At 44.4% G+C, this 21,607-nt stretch overlaps 1 protein-coding gene across 1 annotated transcript in view; it reads right to left on the minus strand.

Annotated features, from left to right (window-relative positions):
* The window catches only part of KIF26B (kinesin family member 26B), a gene marked incomplete at both ends in the record, with an annotated part of 308,377 nt that overhangs the window by 5,127 nt on the left and 281,643 nt on the right, over positions 1-21,607 (minus strand). Inside the window, 2 exons of the mRNA XM_082480432.1 lie at positions 11,707-15,139; positions 16,303-16,465. Coding sequence (XP_082336558.1) covers positions 11,707-15,139; positions 16,303-16,465 — 3,596 coding nt within the window. The remainder of the gene's footprint in view (positions 1-11,706; positions 15,140-16,302; positions 16,466-21,607) is intronic.

Here is a 21,607-nt window from a genome sequence, read left to right on the forward strand (position 1 = left end):
GCAAGAAAAGGAGAGCACAGCCAATGCGGATAGCCAGGGAGCTCTACAAGGCCCCTTTATACTAAACGGCCTGAGATCTGGACTGCCCATCCTGTGACACATATCATAGTTGCATTTACTACTCAAACTGCAGCCCAGCAAAAAAGTCCATGCCAGAACAAACGAAACCTTACAAATACCAGCAAGTAGGTGTTATTTTAGACCTATGGTACCAGTCGCTGGAAGTCAACGTCAGCATAGCATTCACTTACCTTGAATGCATTTTGATTAATCTCTAGATTACACAAACTGCCTGATGAAGAGAAGAACTAGATCTTGATAAAAGGAAAAGCAAGACCTGACCCATTACTATAGCTAAGAAGTGACAACAAGAGAGACACAGACCCCAACAAACTGCAATGCTAAGGGTGACTCTTGTCAGCGATGCTAGAGAAAGGCAACCAAATGGTGAAGGCAGCTGCATACTGGAAGGGAGGTGAGACAGGGTAGCGGACTATTAAATTTTGTTACAGGCAGGGAGAGATCCTGCAATAGGCTCAGCCCTTCCTGGGAAACGAGCCCTCCACTTGCCTAGATGTGGAGGGAACTGAGTACATCCCTAGTGTCACTCAAGACCAAAAAGGATTTAGGCATTAGATACTTTTTAAAATACTTTTTAGGCTTTTGGCCATAGTGCCTCACAGGAGCAGTCTTTCAAATTTTGTCTGAGTATAAAAGCAATCTCTTTCCTATCTTTGCTGCTTTGTCAGCTTTTAGAACCAGCAACACTTGCAAGCATCAGATCTCACCTCCTGGGTAATACAGCTGAGTGCTGCTAATTCTTTTTTACTTTGTGCCCGCATTGATGGTCACGTCTCCTTTCATACCATGCCTACGGACTAGCTCTAGCATTTCAAGGAAGCAGCTGAGCAGACTGGAAATTCCTTCTGTCCAGCTCTCCCACGCATGGCTGAACTGTGACTAAGGCAGTGCCTTTTTCTGTGATGTTTGATTTTCTTCCTTTTTTCTTTCCTCTTTCTTCCCTGTTAACACCACCTACTTGCACAATGGGGCACTTTTAAACCATCCCCACTGGAAAAACTGTGCCTCTGACCACAGCCAAAGCCCAGGTCTGAAACACTCTGGGAATGCAGCTGGATGCTTTCGATTCACCTTGCCATGAGAACGGCATCAGGCTTTTATTTGGAGCAAAGCAAAACAGATGTCACCAACGTATGTATTACAGGAACGATGGTAAATGTTTTTGCATTTAGTTCCCATTCACATCCATTTGGCTCAACAAGAAACAGAAGCCTGTAGTCTAGAAGGAGAGCTCCAACCTGAGGCTCCGGCTAATAGCACTTACTCCTCGAATAAGAGGCAGCGGAGACTATAGTAGCGGCAGGAGACGTGCTAACATGAGCTCATTATGTTTTTCTAGCCAGAGCGTGTGCCTGGATAGCCCATGGGTTATCACAACAAAGCTCTTGGCGCACTGGGGCAATGCAGCAGGGCAGAGCTGCCTGAGGCGCGCAGACTCGCCGCCATCCGCCCAAGGGCTCCTTCGGGACGCAGGGGCTGCCCACACAGGTCTCCCTGCCCCATCGCAGTGGGTATGTCTGCGTGTGAGGCAGAGAAGAAAGAGAAAGAGGGATGTCTTTTTATCTAAGTCTTGAATGCTGAGTCAGGATAATTTATCGGAGGTCTAGAGCACTTTGGAGAGAAATTAAATGAAAGATCTCCTGCACCTTTGCAGTGAGGCAAAACTGAATCTAGTTTATTCTAAACATGCACTGATTAATAGACTGCTTATTAGCCCAGGTACAGAAAATAATGATGTCTTTTGACTGGAGATTCCTGCCACTGACCTCTCCATTTAGCCTCTATTTTTTCTGATTTCACCTTAAAGGGATCAGTAAGGAGACACAGCCAAATCAGAGCTTCAGGGTGAGCATCACAAAGCAGCTGACAGCTTCCTCATCCCTATCAACACACAGACACAACAATAAAATTGTTAAAATTAATTCGGTTTTCCATTTACATAAAAAAATACCCATTTGAAGTCCAAAATTTATTGGGAGCACTTGATGGGGTTAGGATCTCATAAATTTTGACTGTGTAATAAATAAAATGCTTTGTAGGAATTACAGGACATCACTCCTCTACTTCCCTGCACGCATCTTATGAAGGCAGTGATCAGCCTGGGAGCTCAGCAGGAGCAGCTCTCAGCAGGTCCCTCCTGTCTCTGCCCCCCCGGGTTGGGACTGGGGGAGCACGCACCCTGTCCCGCACCTCGGCAAACCGGCTGACCCTCCCACCAGGTAAATGGGATTCATTCCTCCACTAAAAAAAGAAATTTATACCAAAAATCGAACTGAAAGAAATCCTGTAAGCTGAACCCAGGACAGAATAACGACACTTTCACTTATGACCATACGCCATGTAAAGCAATACACCATTTGCTAAATGTCTTGGAGGATACATTTTTCACTTAGTCTGAATTTATCCAGACTCAGAATAACCCCTCTTGAGCCTAGCTTGGGTATGAATAATCAGACTATGACATAGCCCTGAAAATGCACGGAATACAAGATTTGCTTTCACAACAGATCTGTTACTCTACCTTGAGCTGTAGGTTAAGGTTTGGCCAGGTTAAAATTATGATAAAGGGAGTAACACAGCCGTGGAGGCGTGCAGCGTGAAAGCAGATCTGACTGAAGAGTGGCACTGAAGCTACAACATACTTCAGCAAAGATAAGCCCAGAAAAGCCTTAAGGTATTAGAAACACAGACCAAGCCAGCTAGGTATGTAAGCGCAACTTTAAGGATAAGGAGATTCACTGACCTCAGCAAAATTGCCCAACTGCATAAGGATGTGTGCTTATAAAAGTTTGTGTTGACCAGGGCAGAAACTCTAAGAGGTCTGGTTTTGCTTAAGTACTTAATATTTTGGAGTGATCTCCTTTAGATTGCTTTCCAAGCACACATTCCAGCCTGAGCATCTTTCCTGTGAAAAAGGTAAAGACAAAAAGTACAAATGCAAAATCTTCACGAGAAGAAGCCTGATGCATATCTCTTCAAAGCAGGATACATCTGAATGGGATGCAAAACAACTGCTGTCCTAGAAATTTCAAGGTATTCCAAACAGAAAATGAAACTGTAACTTGATATATCATAATTTTGGAAGTTTATAGTGTGTGCTTAAAGGCAGGATGTGGAGCCAAAGCTATTCCCTGATGCACTTAATGTTATGGGAGGTAAAATTGCCTTTCTGTACAGAACCTGTTGTTCAACATTTTGTTTTTTCTCACTAGACAATCCATCCAAACTCAAGGCGATTACAAAAACCAACCCTGGCTAAGTCGAGCAGTACCCCTAAGCTCCCACCGTTTCTTCTATGGCTTCATTTCCAAGAAATATTGTGCTTCCAGTAGCAATAGCATCAACCTCAAATGTAGCATCAAACTGTTTGCTTACTAGCAAAGATTATCTGTCCTGCTCCCCCTGCTGCTCCTCACTGTCCGACAACAGGGTTCCTGCTTTGTTTGAGTTGAAAACACAGTGCTGACTTCTTCTCTCATTCCCATTTCCTAATGGGATCTGCCCTGACGGGCAATTGTCCATGACTGAACCAACTCCTCCCCATTCCTTTGACCTCCTCTCTCCTAGTTTATTTTATAGTGCACTTTCCCCAGTGCAGAGCACATAGCTATTCACTCCTCAGATTTTCATACAGTCTGCACAGTTCCCTTCCCGATTACTAAAGACACTGCCAATGTTTTCAAGCGGAGGGCCCATCTGATGGTGTGGAGACATCACCAGAAGTATTTAGGGTGCCCATCTTGAGGTCAGTACTCCAAACACCAAAGAAACTAGGCATTTATTGCCAGAAAACCTAAACAGCATTCACTCATCCTGGCAACTCAGATTCCATGGGAAGAACCATATTGCACCTGAACACCTGGAAGGATCCATAATTCAGAAGAAAATCTTCTATGTCCACCTCACTGTAAAATAATTCAGGCTGTATTCTGTGTTGACTTATATGCAATCCTGCTGCTGTGAATCAATAAGAAGTACAAGGACACTTGAGGCTAGAAATCACTGCTTGCTGTACACAGGAATAAAGCAAGCCTTTGTTTATAACCTTCCATCCATACCTATACTAGACACGTTGCTTCTGTACTGGTATAAGGAACATGCTGAGGTACAGACTACTAATATTTTTCTACCCACCCAGTTCATTTCTGAACCTCGCTTCCTGAATTACTGTCTCACTTTAAAAGGAGTTTTTTAGGGCAGTTTAGAGCTGGTTAATGAGCACTGCTGAAACCAGATCAGGCAGCAGCCCTCCTGCAGCGTGGCAGGTTGACAAGCAATCTGGGAGACGCTCCAGGGAAGATGCACATCACGGGGGGTGAATTTTCAGCACCCACGATCCCTAGCAAAAACCGACCAGAGTCTCTTCTAAATATTTATCTCGCTTCAGGCTGGATTTTGGTTTAACAGGTATTTGTCAGCATTGTGGTATTATTTCAGGAGCTGGTTATTGTCACTGCACTAAATAGCTGCGCCTGTCACTGGGGCAGCAAAGGCAGAGGCTGGAGGGGGAAGTGGCTCTGCAGCCAGAGCATTAGCTCCCGACAGGACAGTGGTGGAGGCATTCCAGTGAGCTAATTCTGTGGCAGTGTCAGGAGCAGGTTTTATTTACACCCAGCCTAATGGTGTGCGACTCAGTCATGCATGTTACATGGAGCCTTCACTGTGCACAATAGCCTGCTGCCATTTCCTCTATTAAATCATTCCTATGTTCATGTGGCTGAAAGCTCAGGGCTGGCATGCAGTAGTCAAGCGTGTAAAAAATGATTACTCTGATCCCTTTCAACACAGATTTGCTGCATGAAATGGCCTGGCTTTGACCTGGGAAAATCAATGCTGTTGTTTTAATGAACAAAAAAAAATTGGAGCTGAAGCCTGTACTTCCCCTCCCTCTGCTCCCCTCAGGGCTGTCCAGCCAGCAGTCACATGCGTAAACTGGTCACCTGCATGTAAACAGCTTTTTCCTGTATAATTCTAAACACCCTTTGTCACAGTTTACCATGTATGGTTTACGGTATAATGCAGGATATCAATTAGATACCATCACTTGTAAGCAAGTTAAAGTAGAAATGCTGGAGATGCCCTGCGGCTTTGTGATACAAAGGGCAATTTTCAGCTCCCCGCACTGTGCCTTAGGCAGTCTAAACATGATCCAAATTCCTTTTCACTTGGATTCAACAAGAAAAGCTCAGACCCTTTTTGTTGGTGTTTTGTTTCATCATTATCATTTTGGCCACGTTTCAAAATGGGATGCTTTGCAATATTGGTTGGAGACGGACTTTCATAATTTACAGCCCGCAGAGTCAGTCTCTGGCTTTTTCTGCTGCTTTCGTAGGCAGGGCTAAGTGCTTCCAGAGACTGAATGGGTTTGAATATAGAATTTTCAGAGCTTTCCAGGAACCTCTAAATCTCCATCTTTAAAACCATTCATCAGTGAAACCCAGAGCGCACAAGTAAGAGAGAAAAAGGAACTCTAATTGTAGATAATTATTGTCATGTCTTAACAGTCTGTCTTTTTATTAAAGTGTTTAAAATCATGTAGCAATTTGCTCTGCTTTGGTGGTGAAACTTAGTACTGAGAAAGAGCCGCAAGGAGTCATGAAACTTTACTGCAAAAGCCATAAAATGCTGCAATAGGAATCTTTAATTATCTATAGTCAGACAGGTTCCTTGTGCAAAGATTAAAGCATGTGCACAAACACACACGCGTGCCAATCCTATCCTGGACTGGCAATAGCAGGGTCCTGCAAATGCTCAGATACACACTCCAACTCAGGGCACAGGTCCAAAGTTCAGGAAGACAGAATTTGACAACCTTGATTTTCTCCCAGTCTCATTTCTGCTTTGCCTTACTATCAATAGCATCCCTTAGATTTTTGTTTTCTGATGCTAACTGATGCTCAACGTTCATGAAGTCTGGACTGGCCCAGACTGACCCAACTTGAAAGCGCTTTACGGGTAAGGACTTCCTCCCCTAAGCCTCACCTCTTTGACTGTCTCCATCCTTCACATGAGTCACCTCTTCCTCTCATGCCCGAGTCCTGGGCCTTTGCCCCGCGGGCATGGGGCTGTGCATAGCAGCTGACAGGCAGCGGTCCCCACTGGTGCATTATGCTGCCTGCTGCCCACTCGCCGCTCCCCCAAGCCTGCTTGGGCCACAGACCACTGCCCTGAGCATTTCACCCTGCCTCACCAGCCCCAGCACCAGTAAAGCTCCAGGCTTAGATGCAGCTCCACAAAACTGCGACTAAAGAAATCAAAGGAGACACACTCCTTCGCAGAGGTCCGTCCCAATTCAGCAGAGCATTGCAAGCAGTGATACACTGCAGCTCTTAGGTCTAACTTGATGTTACATGGGATGGGGACCCTCTTAGGCACCCAACCCTATTCCGAAAGGGAACAGGAAAGAAAACCGCCTCAGGAAGATCTCTGTGGTCTCCACAAAAAGCCTCGGTCTGTGATGAACCATCTCAGAGCCCCTCCTGTTCTGCTGTTCCAGGGGAAGGTCTCTTTACAGGCAGCTCTGAAACGTCATTAGGGGCAGGAGCTGGTAAGTAATATCTGTAGCAGAGGGGGGTAAAAGGCAGACACAAGGCATTTGTGCGCTTCACATGGGAATGCAAACCGGACCTGGCTTGAGTGGGTAAACTCAATGGAGCCTGGGCTCTTGCTTTGCTGTTAGCCCCCGGCGGGCAGGACCGGGAGCTAGCACCAAAGCTGCGTGTCTGAAATCATCCAGTCATGTTCTGTATTGAGAATTATTTTAAAGTAATGTCCACGTGCATCCAAACTAAATTGGGGTAAAGATACTAAAAACCAAAGCAGAAGAGCAAAAAAGCAGGTAGGTAACATTTCTGATCTAAGGACCCTGCTGTTACTTTTTTTCACAACACCATTATCTTGTTTTGTGAGCTGGTAACAAGGGAGCACGGAACTTACATGAGTTGCCCAAAGTGATACAGCAAACCAGCAGCACAACAGAGAATACAACATAGATCTTGCAAGTCCTAATCTGCCCCCCCGCCTGCCTCCCTTTCGTACCTGTCATGTCCCTGGGATACAAATATGGCTTTCCTAAAATGGAGAATGCAGAATGCATATCCTGACCACGCAGATTAGTACGTATTATAAAAGCACTCTTGTCATTGCCTTTCCATGAAGCAGCATTGGGCCCTTGCACTTGAAATTTCTGAGAAATTAAAAATAATATAAAATTGGTGCTAGTGATGACCGTACAAACTATGCCCTAACACTTCAGTGCCCTGCTCATGACAGCACTGCCTACCTGAGAGAGGGGAGACTACAGAGGCAAAGCCTGAAATACGGCTGAGAGGCCAATTGTTTCTTACAGGGAAAAGGCTAATGGAGTGAGCGAAGAAATCAGAGAAAACAGCTGCACAGATGCTTGCGGGTGGAGAGGGAGGAAGGGACTGCCGCAAAAAGAAAATAACAAATGAAACCCTCCTCTCCACTGCTCAGCAAGGGCAGGGGAGGATGTGCAGCCAAGTCAGCTGAGGTTGAGATTAGGAGTCAAGGGTGCCTGTAATTTAAGCCTGGATCTGGCTCTCACTTAGTTGTAGGCATTGAGCAAGTCAGTAAAGTTTTCTGCTTCTCTTGTCCTTCTGTAAAATGGGGTCTGGAATAATACTTACACCACAGGGTGGATTAAAGAGCAGCTGTACAAAGCTTTGAAATGTACAGCCGTAGATCAGGGCTAAATAGCCCTGTTTCTGCCATAAGCAGTCACTTTGGGGCAATATATGCTGACATGATGTTATAGGACCAATGTTAAATGCTAGAAAGATGGAAATGTTTATTAAGTGGATAGGTTAGCTTCAGGCGAAAGGCTTATGTGCTTCGTGATGTAAACACATGATTTTTCAATAGGCACTAGAATGCAAGAGGCAAATATTTTTTTTTCATTTTCTTTTAATTTTGTACACACAATACTGGGCTGTCTGTGAAATGTACAGGTACCCAGGCAGAGCCTAAAATTCAACCTAAGGCTAACACTGAAGGATATCAACTAGCTTTATCTTTCAAAAGCTGTCAATGCAGGTCTGAGGCTTCATGTATGACATTCAGGGCAGAAGCACCTACACATACAAATAACGCACTTAAAAGCACTGAAAGACAAGATCTTAATCTCAAAAAAAAAAAAAAATTATGTCTCTCCAATGTGTCAGAACTTCAAAAGTAATTGTGAGATCTGACAGGGCTGCTGGTGATTCTCTTAAAGACTCTTTATAGCTCCTCTTACAGGGGCCTTGGGCTGATTCATGTTGATCGTGTCTGACAGCTAGCATTTCTGTTAATAATAATCATAAATAAAGTGGACAAGGTTGCCTGACCTGAAATGAGCATATCTATAGTGCCATATCCATTACAGCACAGTGGATCTGTGACCGCAAATCAGGGAAGGTCCAATGCTCTTGACACTATGTATTAAAATAATATCCGTCTTTTAAGAGCGCAGAACCTTTGTCTGCTATCTTTTTCATTAAAAAGTGTTCCTTAAGAGAGAACATTCACACTAGAACAGACCTATAGAAGGCAGATATTACAGAGGGTGAAAGATTGCAAACCTTTGCATTTTTTTTTGTTTGTTATGCAATAAAAATATATTTGTGAACAGCTCTATTCTCCCTTATATATCAGCTCCTCCTTCATGTTCTCCTGCATTGAAGTCATAATCCTGGGTTTATGCCATCATAAATCTGCTGACATGTGAAAAATTATACTATTATCAAACACATCAAAACAGAATTATGATTTCACTGCTGCAGGACCAAATGCAAACAGGAGCTGGGTTATAAGAAAGTGAAGCCTTATTAATTTCTGGGCAGTGGTTTGCTGCTAGAGTTATGGAAGGTAGTAAAGACTTTTTTTTATTTGTATAAACCCCTTCGTTTTACTTACACACAAATACAAGTAATTCAAAACGATACAGGAATTACTTGCAAATATAGAGGATCACTCTCAAAAGTATCAGAAATAATACATTTAGAATCTCTCCACGTCAGGTAACAGGCTGAATTAAGACAGAAGCTTTGCAAAGTACTTTGAGGGAGGTCGACGTGTCAAGCTATGCTAAGCCCACCATGGCAGGCAAATTCCAGGGACACAGACCCTCCGCTGAAAACCCTCCATCCCAGAGATTCAGGTCCAACAATGGGTAGGTATCTGCAATATTGCTGACCGGGGAGAGAAGAACTAAACCTAACAAGAAATTAGAATAACAAGATTAACCTGTCAGCCAACGAAAAAGCTGTATGTGGTGAAAAACACAGGTCGGATGTTACACGGCAGTAAAAAAGCAGCAAAGCTTAGATTCTCCATGTATCCCACTAGGGAAAGGTACCTGCTCAACCCCTCACTTTGCGTATCGGCACAGCATGACAAACCAGCATCACTGCTCTGCCAGGTAGGACAAGGCTGGCTAGATCATGGAAAAGCCTCTTCTCTCCAGCTGTGTCTTCCAGACCGCTACAAAAACAACCTGATACCCAAGTCTCAGACAGTCCTCTCTTAAGACCCTTTTCACTGCCACTGACACAATGTTTTGTCCTACACAGGGGTTTTCAAAAGCCAAAGTTGTAAGCCAAAATATAACCCTGATATAAAGTACAACACACAGATCTGAAGCTCTTCTGTAATTACAACACAAAGACAATGTTTTCCTTGCTTGTATGTCCAGCCTTGTCCAGCCTCCAATGTGCTATCTAAGCAGAGAGAGAGAAGTGAAATGAAACAACCAGTTTTATGAGCAGAGTAAATAGATCCTGGTCTCCTACTGATTTAAGTTTGGGATGAACTCCGGAGAATCCACAGGCTCTGCCTGAAGGTCTTCTCAAAGTATTTTTTTTTTTATTTATCTCCCCCAGGGAAGGAGGTGTGTGTTCTGTAGTATCTAATAAGGATAAATCTACATTGCAATTTTCTCTCTGCTCCTTCACCTGCACAGCTGCCTGTTTTCACAGAACTTGATTTTTTTTTTTCCTAAATGTCCTATGGAAAACTTCCATATCATATGGGCAGCTTCTCTACAAGATACAATCCAGTTGATAGTATGCACCCAGAAACACAGTCTCTGTGGACAGCTTTGTTTTCCTTTTCCCACAACATACAAATCATCCTTTTTCTTGCAAGTTACCATCAAAAAGTTTATATTTAAAAGTAGCTATCAAAGGAACAAAAGAGGAAAATCAATTTATTGCCATGTAAACTGAAGGGATAGGAAAGAGGGTTTCTCATAGGATGCAAAGTTAACTTCAGAAAGATTATTTCATCACTTTGTGCTTGCGCTGGGTAGGTGCACCCTCTGAACAGGTACAATCAGTCATGCACTTACGGATATGGTTTTAATAGTGGTATCTATTGTAGTCACATCTGTTCTTCACATGTTCTTCCTGCTACCACAGTCAAGAGCATAAAGAAAGGGAGAATTATGCATTACTCAGTTCACTGAAAATGAATCCCAGAGGTGAGTATCCCAGCAAATGGGAATACCTGGTGAATTAGGAACTCTATGAGAATAACACATTTTGGACAGCCAGCCCTACTGTAGGATAAGTAGCCACTGATATTTCACATACATCTGCACACCAGTTCCAATGACAATGTGCATTTTTTTCGAAAGTAGGTTAGGCAGAACCCACACTTCAGGTTGGGAAAACAATACCCAGGAAAAAGGTGAGGTGACCAGCTGATGGATGCTTCTCATCCCTGTCCTGCAATTTTCAGATACTCATTCTCGTGGAAATATGTACCAGTTGCAACTGCACAGACTGGGTATGACCCAGAAGGCTTTTGCCATCTAATTAAAAAGTCCTGATGTAGTGAGAAAGCTACGGGGGATTATATCTGAAAAAGTTGAAGTCTTTCTGATCCTTTCTATGACCACTAAAGAGGTTTCAGATTTGCAAGTGCTTCAGTGCAGTAATTCCCATATGTTATTATTAATATATTATTATTTGTTATCAATAAATTACTGGGAAAAGAGGGACTCATAACTCAAAAGTTAAAAAACAAGGGTCTCGGAGGCAGTATGACATCTTTCAAGGGTCATGGGCACAACTTTGTTCCATCTTCTAAGTAGGAAGAAGGAACTCAGCACTGGTTTCAGCTGTGGGGCATCTTGCACCTTTGTGGGCTCAGAACAGTCACTGCTATTCAGCAAGACTCTGGTCTTGTGCTGGTGAAACCTGTGCATACCAAGAGGGGAATCTGTGCCCAAAGTTCTGAAGAATAACAGTTACATTTCACCGCTGCACAAAGGCATCTGTCTGGAATTAAATCAGAAGAATATTTGTATAAATAAATACTTGAATATGGCTGCCATTGACAAAACTAACCAGTTTTAAGGATAAATGTTCTTCTGTTCACGTGAAGTAAACCTAAGTGAAATGGTGAGGGGGAGACTCCACCACAAAGGCAATGCAACCACACAGGATTTGTGCATGTTGCAAAATGAAGAAACTCAGAACCTAGGACACTTTCCCTGGCCTCACTTCTCTGTTACGAGTTATAGATTGTAGTGAATTAGTTCACCTTTAGGGTTAGCCTCCCCACCAGGTACTAGTTATCTGCTTTGGTCTGCACTCCTCTTTCACACCACCGCAAGCTTACCTGTATTTGATCGTTTCTTTGGGTTTTTGAGACTTCGGCACCTGCCACTTGCAGAGCTGCTGTTCTCGCTCATGGAGTCTTGTGCTGAAGAGGCGCTCCCCGTCGCCTCGCTGTCCCTCATCATGCTCTCGTAGCCACTGCTCCCCCCACTGTGGTAGAACAGGGCTGTTTTCCCCATGGCGGGGGGCAGCTCCCCACTCAGGACACTGCTGTTGTCACTCCCGTGACCACTGCTGCAGCGGTGAGGTTTCCGAGGAGGGGTGATCTTGCTGTAAGGTGAAGGCAGCATGTGAACAGTTGGCTTCTCGTCTCCAGGAAGGCCCCCGCGCTCATCTGCCTCTGAGCTTCCCCGCGGCTGTAAGCCTCTGGCACTGGCACTCCCTTGGAGCAGCTCCGAAATCCGCCCGTTGACGGCCCGAAGGGGCAATTTGGAAGCAAGGCTGGAGCCCCGATTTCTGCTGAGGGACTGCGTTGACCAGGACATGTTCTTCCCACTCGGAGGCAAACTGGAGCTCTGCCCTACAGACTGAGGCAGAGACTTGGTTGAGAAGCTGAGCGTTTTGGTGGCAGAGGCAGACAGGCTGCGGGCCTTGGGACTCGCCAGCAGGAGCTTGCTGACTGCAGAGATCTTCGACTGGCTGGCTTTCGGGGAGGCACCTGCAGACTGAGAGAGGCCCGAGTTGGTGGGTGAGGACATGACACTGCGGCTGAGGCTCCTTCCAGCCCTAGGCATGGTGGTGTCTTTGCCAGGACTCAGTTTGGAGCTCACAGAGGACAAGCTTTCCGCTCTTTCCAGCGACAAACACTCATAGTGGCTTCCTGTGGACCTCCCAAGGGAGTTGGTCCTGCTGGCAAGCTGCTCCAGTTTGGCACTGAAGAGCTTGCTGCTGCTGTTGTTGCTACTGCTGTCGATGCCAGGGCCCTTCTGTTTGGCATTCAGCTCCTCAGGGAAGCTGGCCAGGAAGGACCCAGGCTGGCTGGAGGGACTGCTTGTGGTACTGCTGGCTGCACTGTGCTGGGGGCTGGCTCTGTTCTTCTGATCCAAGCTCGACTTTCTCACTGGTGGCAGAGGAGGGGTCCCTTTGGGACGAGTGAGGACACAGTGTTTGGGAGAGGCCATTTTCTTGTCAAGGCTAGCCTTAGAAAACTGCAGGAGGGCAGGAGAGCCGACTCCACCGGTGTCCGTGGCAGTAGGGTGGAGGTGACTGTCAGGCTCCTCTGGCTTGCTTGCCTTTGGGAGCCCTCGAGAGAGGCTGCCATTCTTCAAGCCATCACTGGAGTGAACAGGGCTTTGGGTTGCAGAGCCAGACGCTGCCACCTCACACCCATCCACAATCCTCTTTAGGCTGTCAGATCCTGGGGAGATAGAGGTGTCCCCACTACTGCTGCTAAACCTGTCTGCTGAGTAGTGCTTTGTGCTGGGCTCAGGCTTGGCTGAAACAGCAGCTGTGTCAGGCCTTGGCCCATCACTGCTGCCAGAGCTGTCTTTTTTTACATCTTCTTCTCTCTTCAGCCAAGGGTCTTCAAATTTGATATCCTTCTTAGCACTGGATTCTTTGCCGTCATGGGGATGAGCAACCTTTGGGTCTACAGTTACTGCTGGTACAGCGTCATCAGTGTCTTGTGCTTTGAAGGGATTAACAGCAATACATGGATACACAGTAATGTTTGTCTTCATTGGGATGTAGCCTTCACAGCTGCTGAGGCTTGCAGTGTTTTTGATTGTGACAGTAGTTTTCCCTAGAGCTGATATTTTACAGCCTTTGATGGGTGACACTTTGCCGAAAGCTTCCTCCCCCATTTCCGATAGTATAAGCATGTTGTCAGTCACTGGCTTCTGTTTGTCACTTACACAAATCATGCTGGCACTTTGTATGGTGCTCGCAAACTCGGAGACAGGGGGTTCTGCCATTGCTTCCCCATGCCCATAGCATGCCTGGGCTATGAAGCTGTGGCACGACTGTTCGCCATCACTCCCTGTGCTCATTTCACTCAACCATGAGCTGATAGATGAGCGCCTGCTGCCATCGTCCTGGGATTTGTCATCCAGGCCCAACTTTGGAAGTGGAAGAAACTGTGTGATGCTGACTTCAGACACAGGAGCTGCACTGGAGTAACATTCAAGGTCCTCAGATATGCTGCTGATGATACTGACTGGCCTAGACCCAGAGGCCAAAGCCTGGACAGAGCAGTCACTGTTAAAACTGATGATACTGGTTGGGCGCCCATTGTCAAGGACCCCGCTAATGGTTAGCTCTTCTACAAGGGTGAACACCAGCTCATCCTCTCCATTCAGCTCTAATGGCTGCTGCACAGTCACCATGGTGGTGCTCAGAATCTCCTTCTTGGATTCTGGTGAAATGCTTTGCTGCCGATCTTCATCAAGAACAGTCTCTTCAAAATCCCCATTGCTGGAGGACACTGACTTCTTCATGATCTGAGGGCTCATGCCTACAGGTGGGGTCCGGATTTCTGGCTGCAATAAAGATTCACTAGACGTCATCCCAGTATCCTTACTCAGGGGAGCTGGTGGGGGAGTGGAGCTGGGCAGGACTCCTTTCTGTGTATAGACCTTGCACCTCTGGGAAGGAGAAGTTGGTGGCTTGTACTCAGATGTCTTCGAGAGGCTCGCAATGCCAAGCCGGGGTGAACCCATTGGTCGAGGTTTGCCTTCCACAAATCCACAGGTGTTGAGACTTTCTCTGCTGCTCTGCAAGCTGGTGCTGTGTGCTAACTGACAAGAGCTAAGCTCTTTACTAGAGCTGCCTGTTACACTCCTGGGAGAAGAAGGAGTTGAAACATTAGTAAGAGCTCCAGAAGGAACAGGGGAGTGATTTCTCTTAGTTTTGCTGGGCGTTGCATTTATATTTTCCTTGGCTTCTCTTTCAGGATGCTGACATTCTGGCATCGTATCTTCCTTATCTGACTCTGGTAAGTGGCTAAGCTCTGCCAGCTGGCTTGAGACAGAGCACTTAGACATCTGGTCTGAGCTAAATTGAGCAGGCATCTCTTCAAAGGGAAATTTGTCTGTCTCTTCACTGCCATCTATGCAATCCAGCCTCTCCTGGAGCTCTGCAAAGGTGTTGCACTTCAGGCAGTCTCTTTCAGATGTGCTGGGCCCCGATTCGTTAACTTCCTCCAACCTGCCCTCGTTTTTGGTCTTTTGCAGAGCAGGAACTATGGGAACAAAGTCAGGAGGACCCTCATTATCTGTCAGTTCCTTATCAGAAAGGGCAGTGCCATTGGGGCCAACGTAAATCACTGTGTCACACGACTGCTCACTGCTGGATGAATAATCAGGATCACTTGATAAATGCAAAATAGGGAAGTCTGGGTCAACGTTGTTTCTAGAATGGAAAGGCCTCAGCTGGGTTGGTCTCCGCATCCTGCCCTCCTCACAAGAGCTCTCTCCTCCAGAAGAACTCGATGTGTACTGCAATATGAGAGAGAGAGAGACCACGACATTTCAGCATTGCAAACAGCCCCTTGCACAAAGCGCATACAGAAAAAGGTCAGAGCCACATCTAAAGTGGTAAATCTCCAAACTGATGCACAGAGCTCTGAAGCTTCTTATCCATAGTCCTACAGCAAACACCCAACAGTGTTTAATGAAGAACTCAATGCCCCAACTCTGTGTCCCACTCGGAATCATAAGACTTCAAAAAAAAAAAAAAAAAAAGTAAACAAATGGATTAGGATCTCTCCCTTCTCTCCCTTAATTGAGCCTGGCCAAAGAAATCAGATATTTGTCAAAGACTTTGCTGATCGTGTGTGTGCGTGTGCATGAAGAGGAACAAGAACACTCATTACACAAATAAGGCACAGAAAATAAAGACAATCCCCATTTGGTCATACTACCAGTGTGTGGAATTGCATAACGTGCACTCAGATGTCTCTGGAGACACACTGCTTGTGATGGTGTGTGGACTGAATCCCTTCACTTGTCTCTCTCAATCCATTGACAAAAAAGGTTTTGTCAACCCATAGGCTGTCAATTTAAATGAAACTCATAAAATTCATTTGTTGTGCCCAATTCACACCAAAAACTGCACAGAAGGAACTGGGACTCTAAAACATGAATGTGAATACAGCCCATCCTCACTCCTTGGAAAATCTATCACCCATATTCAGAAGCAGTGGGAATAAAAGGGGCATCAGTGCTGGCAATGGACACATTGCTTTGCATTTATTTTGCTCCTGCTCTCTCTAAGAAGCATAGAGAATCTAATTCTTCATTAATCCCAATTTCCTTTAACTCTACAGTGGTTTCATTCCTTATTATTTCATTAGCACTAAGAGCATAACTGAAAATAAATGCTCTCTGACAGCTATATCATTAAATGAGGCCAGCTTACAAACCTGCTATAGCAGATATGTCTGAACTCACTCCTCTATATCTGAAGCTGAAGCGTTTACCGCCCTAGTCTCTGCTATGAGCTCTAAGCCACTTGCCTAGGACAGGGTACATACAACCCACACACTTTGGAATTGACTGCTGATTTTGTTATATGCTGCTCCACCCCAACAAGCATCCTTTAGGGACCTTCTTCCTCCCTCCTCCATCATTACAAGAAGGGAGTTATACATTAGTCTTACCTTAGTTTTCTTTTTCTTCATCCTGAGGACCCTTGATGCAATCTGGATGGTGGACAGCGTCTCAGCGTAGTTCCCCGCAGCGGCTGAAATGTGAGCTATCATTGTGGTGCGGCAGTTCATATTCCCCAAGGACTCCCGAAGCAACATGGTGAGCTTGCTGTCTCTGCAAAATAAAATGAATTAAGGCTACATTAGCGAGCAAGGTTTCACTTTGACCATTGTGAAGCAAGATTTTTTCTCCTCTTTTTAATGGAATCCTAATTAGTTTCCTTCCTCAGGTTTGTGCTATCTTGTGTCTGCAGCTGGGTATGCTGAAAGACCCTGGACTACAATTTAAACTTCTTTCCTCTTCCCAGTTCCCCCTTTCTGTCTTCCTGTAGCCTCGGTCCTTCTGCACTGTTACCACTGCCAATACAGAGATGCAGACCAGCGTTGGAGGCTGACTCTTAAGGAGTTGCTGCAGCAAACGTCAAACTGCTGCCCTATTGCAGTGCACAGTGTGCAAGCAAACTCTGGCCCAGCTCTGGAGGACAAGAAGGTAGTGAGTGGATTAGATTAGAGGACCTAAATTTTTTCTTGCCTGCTAAAGCACTGCATAACTCAATAATAATACCAGTTAAACCACTGAAATTAATTTTGGATGATGCTGGTGAAATACAAAACAATCAAGTCTTAAGACTTTGCACAATTGTTCTTTCATATTAGATCTTTTCTTCCACTGAGGCGAGAATCAAATTTTCTGTTCTTGCCATTTACTCTATTGTTCAGCATAGTACAGCTTTTGAAATGCTGATGCCTTATTGTGGGGTTGTCTGTGATTGGACTAGGAATAGGAATTGTCAACCACGACAATTTTAACAGCATAATGATGCATATATAATGCTTCTGTGGCGGTCATCTAATCCTGTAGTCAGATGTGCACGATATAATTTATAAAGAGAGCTTTAGCTACAAGGTGTACAGGTCGACTGGCTGGTTAGTTGGGAAGTGGCATCCTCTTGAAGAGAGCCTCTCCTACGCTAAAAGTTGAGGATAATAGTTACATAAGGCTGAAAGCAAAGACAGCATCAGCCTGATATGTACCTGTTGCTAAAGAAATTTCTTTCACTGCTTTAATGACAGCAATACCTTCAGTGGCTGGGGATCAGATTTTGGGGGCTCACCGTTTAATATCTGCTAGTGAGCTGTGGTGCACGTGTGCCTTGGTTGTCCACTTAATATTCCCAGCTCACGGGAATTCTCCATAGATCTGCAACTGCTGGGAACTGAAGCTATGCCTACTGGATGGGACTGACAGACAAACACCAAAATTCTTGAACCTGTCTTTTTGACTGAGTAAACAACAGCATTTTGGGTGCATATTTTGATGCATCTAGCAATAAGGCTGGGAAGCTCATAAATTGTGCTTTATTGAGATTTCCAGTACTTGAGATTTCAGCTAGGCTAGCAATATTGGAAGTAAAACATTTTTTTTGTTTCAGGATTTCTGCTTCCATCTGCTCCAAACACATTGAAGAGAGTCTGGCGTCTTTGAGAAGCAAGCAAACGCCTATAAAGACTACACTGAGACGGCCTCACTCATTTCACTTGTGACCTAAGGCTGCTTTGAATCCACAGATCCAGAGTTAATAGGCTGCTGTGTCTCAGGTTAGCGGCCCTCCTTTCCATCAAGGAATAATTAAGATGTCAAATTTTGTACATCAGTTACTGCCACTCCAATGCAGAGTTACACGGAAATTATTAACATCTGCACAGAAATCAATAACGAGCCTTTCACTTGCTAGTGCTTCTATCATAGCAAAACATGAGACGACAGGGGAAAGGGCAAAAGAATACATTCTGAACATGTTAGTCTCCTGAGAACACATAACCCATGCAGCCAGCATCAGCACACTGCGGTGTAGCTCTCCTAGAGGTATATGCATTATGAATATAAAATAATCTGTGCCATCTGCCTTGTACTGAAATACACATTTGCAAGAAGAATGAAGATACAGAGGAAATTCCTATTCTATAATTCAAATGATCCTCTGACATATATCAGATAGGAACTAAAGGGCAGATTTGTTTAGGATTAAAGCCTGATACCTAGCAGCAAAAAAGGCAAGCCAACATTGATTTATAATTTCAGAGTTCGCTCATTCAGCACTGTCTGCATCTTGACTATGAACTTCACTTTGCACTCAGACAAATTAACTAGCCTCATGTCACTACTGTGCATTGAAAAATAAAATAAAGAGGAAGAAATTTGTAAAACACAGATTTTGTCAGTTCTGGACAGTGTCATAAGACATGTTCACCTGTTCATGGTTCACTGATCTTTCACAATAGCACCTAACTTCTAAAGGAAAGAAAGGAAATCAAAGAGAACATACTAACACAAAAATGTGCAGCTTAATTTTTAACTCACTCTATCCTCATCAAGTAAAATATTGGTAAAATATTTGGATGTCTCACTGAAATTTGCTTGACAGACAGTGTGAGACAAAGTAGATGCTTTGTTCTTCTGAATGCTGACATAGCATTTCTGCCTGAAAAAAAGAAAGGCTCTGCATTGTTTCATTACGTGATTCATGAGCTGGCATTTGCAAAAGCAAAATTTCCTGTGAAAGCAGAAGTTTGTTACAAAGAGAAGGTCTGCACTTCTGCACTGGAAGAGCTTTGAGAAGGAAGACCTTTGTTGATCTTCTGGCTGTGGAAACTAAACTGAGACACAGGAAATTCTGAACAAGCTTACAGAAGGCCTGCTGCTCCTGGGTGCATGTTCCTCCCTGTATTAAACAGAAGCTGGTTTGTAGAAGGTCCCAGATTTCTCACAGTAGCACAGTGAATTGCACCCATGTCTTTGTAGCAAAGGGGAGATCCTCAGGAATGCTAATGGTCCACTTCTGTGCCGCTCCACAAGCAATAAAATGATATGCCAGAGCCGTACAATGACCCCCTTTTATAGACCTGTCTTCATTTTAAATGTACTTCTACCCCATCCACTAATGTTTTTATAGTTTAGGAAATTTACCATAGCTCATCAAGAATATGGGGATATAATACACAAAGAACAATGAAGGTGGGGTCAGAAGGATACTGCACTTTAGACTCCAAAGCCTTCATAACAGTAAATCCATTCTGCAGCCTTTTCAGTATTTAAAAGTTACCTCATTTTTCAAACTTTATCACTTGGTCTAATAAAATACATTGCCATTACTTGTAAACCTTTTCTCGCCTAGCTCCTTAGATCATCGTGGCTACAGCAAAATACTACTAAATACTATTCATATATCCCACAGAGGTAAAACCCCCAAATAAGTATGCAAAGCTCTATTTCTGGAAAAGTCCAGAGGCTGGAGCCCTGGGGGAAAGAAACTAAACTCAGATGTCTCTAGGAAGTGTGTCTTCGAGTATGGTGCAGAGGATCCAGAAAGGACGAACTGTGCAGATTGCCAGGCAGAAATCTCCAGTTCGTTCCATGAAGTAGCAGCCCTTCATGTGGACAGGAGCTCTCTCTTCTCCATGCTCCTCCCTTATCTCCTCCATATTTCCACCCTCTCACATTACAGCAGCTACTGGAGGACTTATAGTGGTGTTTTCTGAGACTCTCAATAGCTACCACTAAGGAACCCTAGCAGATATTAAAACTCCCCAAACGAGAGATTTGGCAATGCTGCAGTGAGCACAGTGTTCTCTATCTCTTCTGAGACTTCACCATGCAAACTGAGATCAGTGTAATTTAGTCCTTTAACTTGCTCAGCAAGAAGAAAAAATAGACATCTTTATGCTTCTCTTATACATATCTGTATTTTCCTTCCTCATGAATGATTAATTATATTCAAATTCAAACAATACAGAATCCTTCATTAGGAGAATGAAGATCATGATACTTTTCCTTGGACACTGCCTAAATCCCACTTGCCTATGTGCATTAAGTCAAAGTCTTTAATTTCATGACTGCATACTATTTTTCCACTAGACCCCTGCCTCAATCACCGCACAGGATAAACAGTGCCCACTGAACGAGAAGTTATTCAGTCTTTCATTTAATCCTTGCCTTTTAATGCGTGGAAATGTGCCTTATCTACTGTTAGGACTACACAAACTCAGCTCCGAATCCAGAATGACTGGTTTCTTCAAAAGCCCTTTTTTTCAGTGGATCTCATCAATGCAATATCTGATGAATGCCTCTGAGGTGAGGTATATAAATCCCCTGATACTACCTGCAGAACTGAAGACTTCACAAAGTATAGGTGTTTGGTGTGAAGCACTGATCTTTCAGAGTACTGAGCATTATACAGTCTTTTATATTCAAAGTACAGCTAACTTTGACTTCTGTTGCAGAAAAAATGGGGCAGCTGATTTTCAAATTAAGTACCCAGAAAACCAGGAACATACAATTAATAGATCACCTAAAATTTTTAGGAATGCATTAGCAGATCCAGTTCTGAAAGTGGTACCAGCTCCCTTCAGAATACTTCCTTTCTCTTCCCCAGCCCTTGGTCCCATTTTCCATATGCCTTCCAACTTCTGCTACAAATTAGGGAAGGAATTTATTGACGACGACCAGATTGCTGTACAGTCCTGATTCATGTCCAAAGCAGGTCCTATATCTGTCTTGAAAAAGATAATTGTAGGGGCGCGGCGGAAATCCTGCAAAGACAACACAATATATAGCTCATGGGGCCAGAGTAAATTTGCCAGGACAACCTTAATTTTGGCATTTCCTGCCCCTGTAGTGATTGGTTTCACAATCTGAATGCTTTCATTATATATTTTTATGTAATTTCATGTGGGTGTGTGTTTACACTTCAGTGAGACATCAGCAAGCCTGGAACCTTCCTATGCATTAAAAAGACTCAGCTGCTGAACTAGCTGGCCAGCTGGCAGCTGCCACCTTTTGTAGGGACAAGCAATAGAGAAGGGGGACATGACTCACAATTTACCATGAGGTTGTGCTAGTATTAGCTGCCTGTAGAGAAACAGTGAGACTCAGGAGCATTGTTGCACTGTAGAAGAGCTGTGCTCTTGTGTGTTCACATGCTTTTTGCCATGCTCTTTCTCTTCTGTCAGTGTCTATCCTGCGCGTTTCTCATGTGACCTTCTTACTCATTCTCATTCCCATACCATGATCCTCACCCCCAGCTCCTCACCTAAATAGCCCAGCACAGCTCCATTTCATCCTGCTGTGGTCTAACCAGCTACACCAGACTATGCCAGTCTCCAGCACCATTGCTAGACCCTCTCCCAGTACTAACCTCCTCTTTCCTCACGTCTTGCTCTCATTACCATCCTCCACTGCCACTGCCTGACCTCCAAA

Source organism: Vanellus vanellus, assembly GCF_965231255.1.
Source record: "Vanellus vanellus genome assembly, chromosome: 3".
Classification (NCBI taxonomy): Eukaryota; Metazoa; Chordata; class Aves; order Charadriiformes; family Charadriidae; genus Vanellus; species Vanellus vanellus.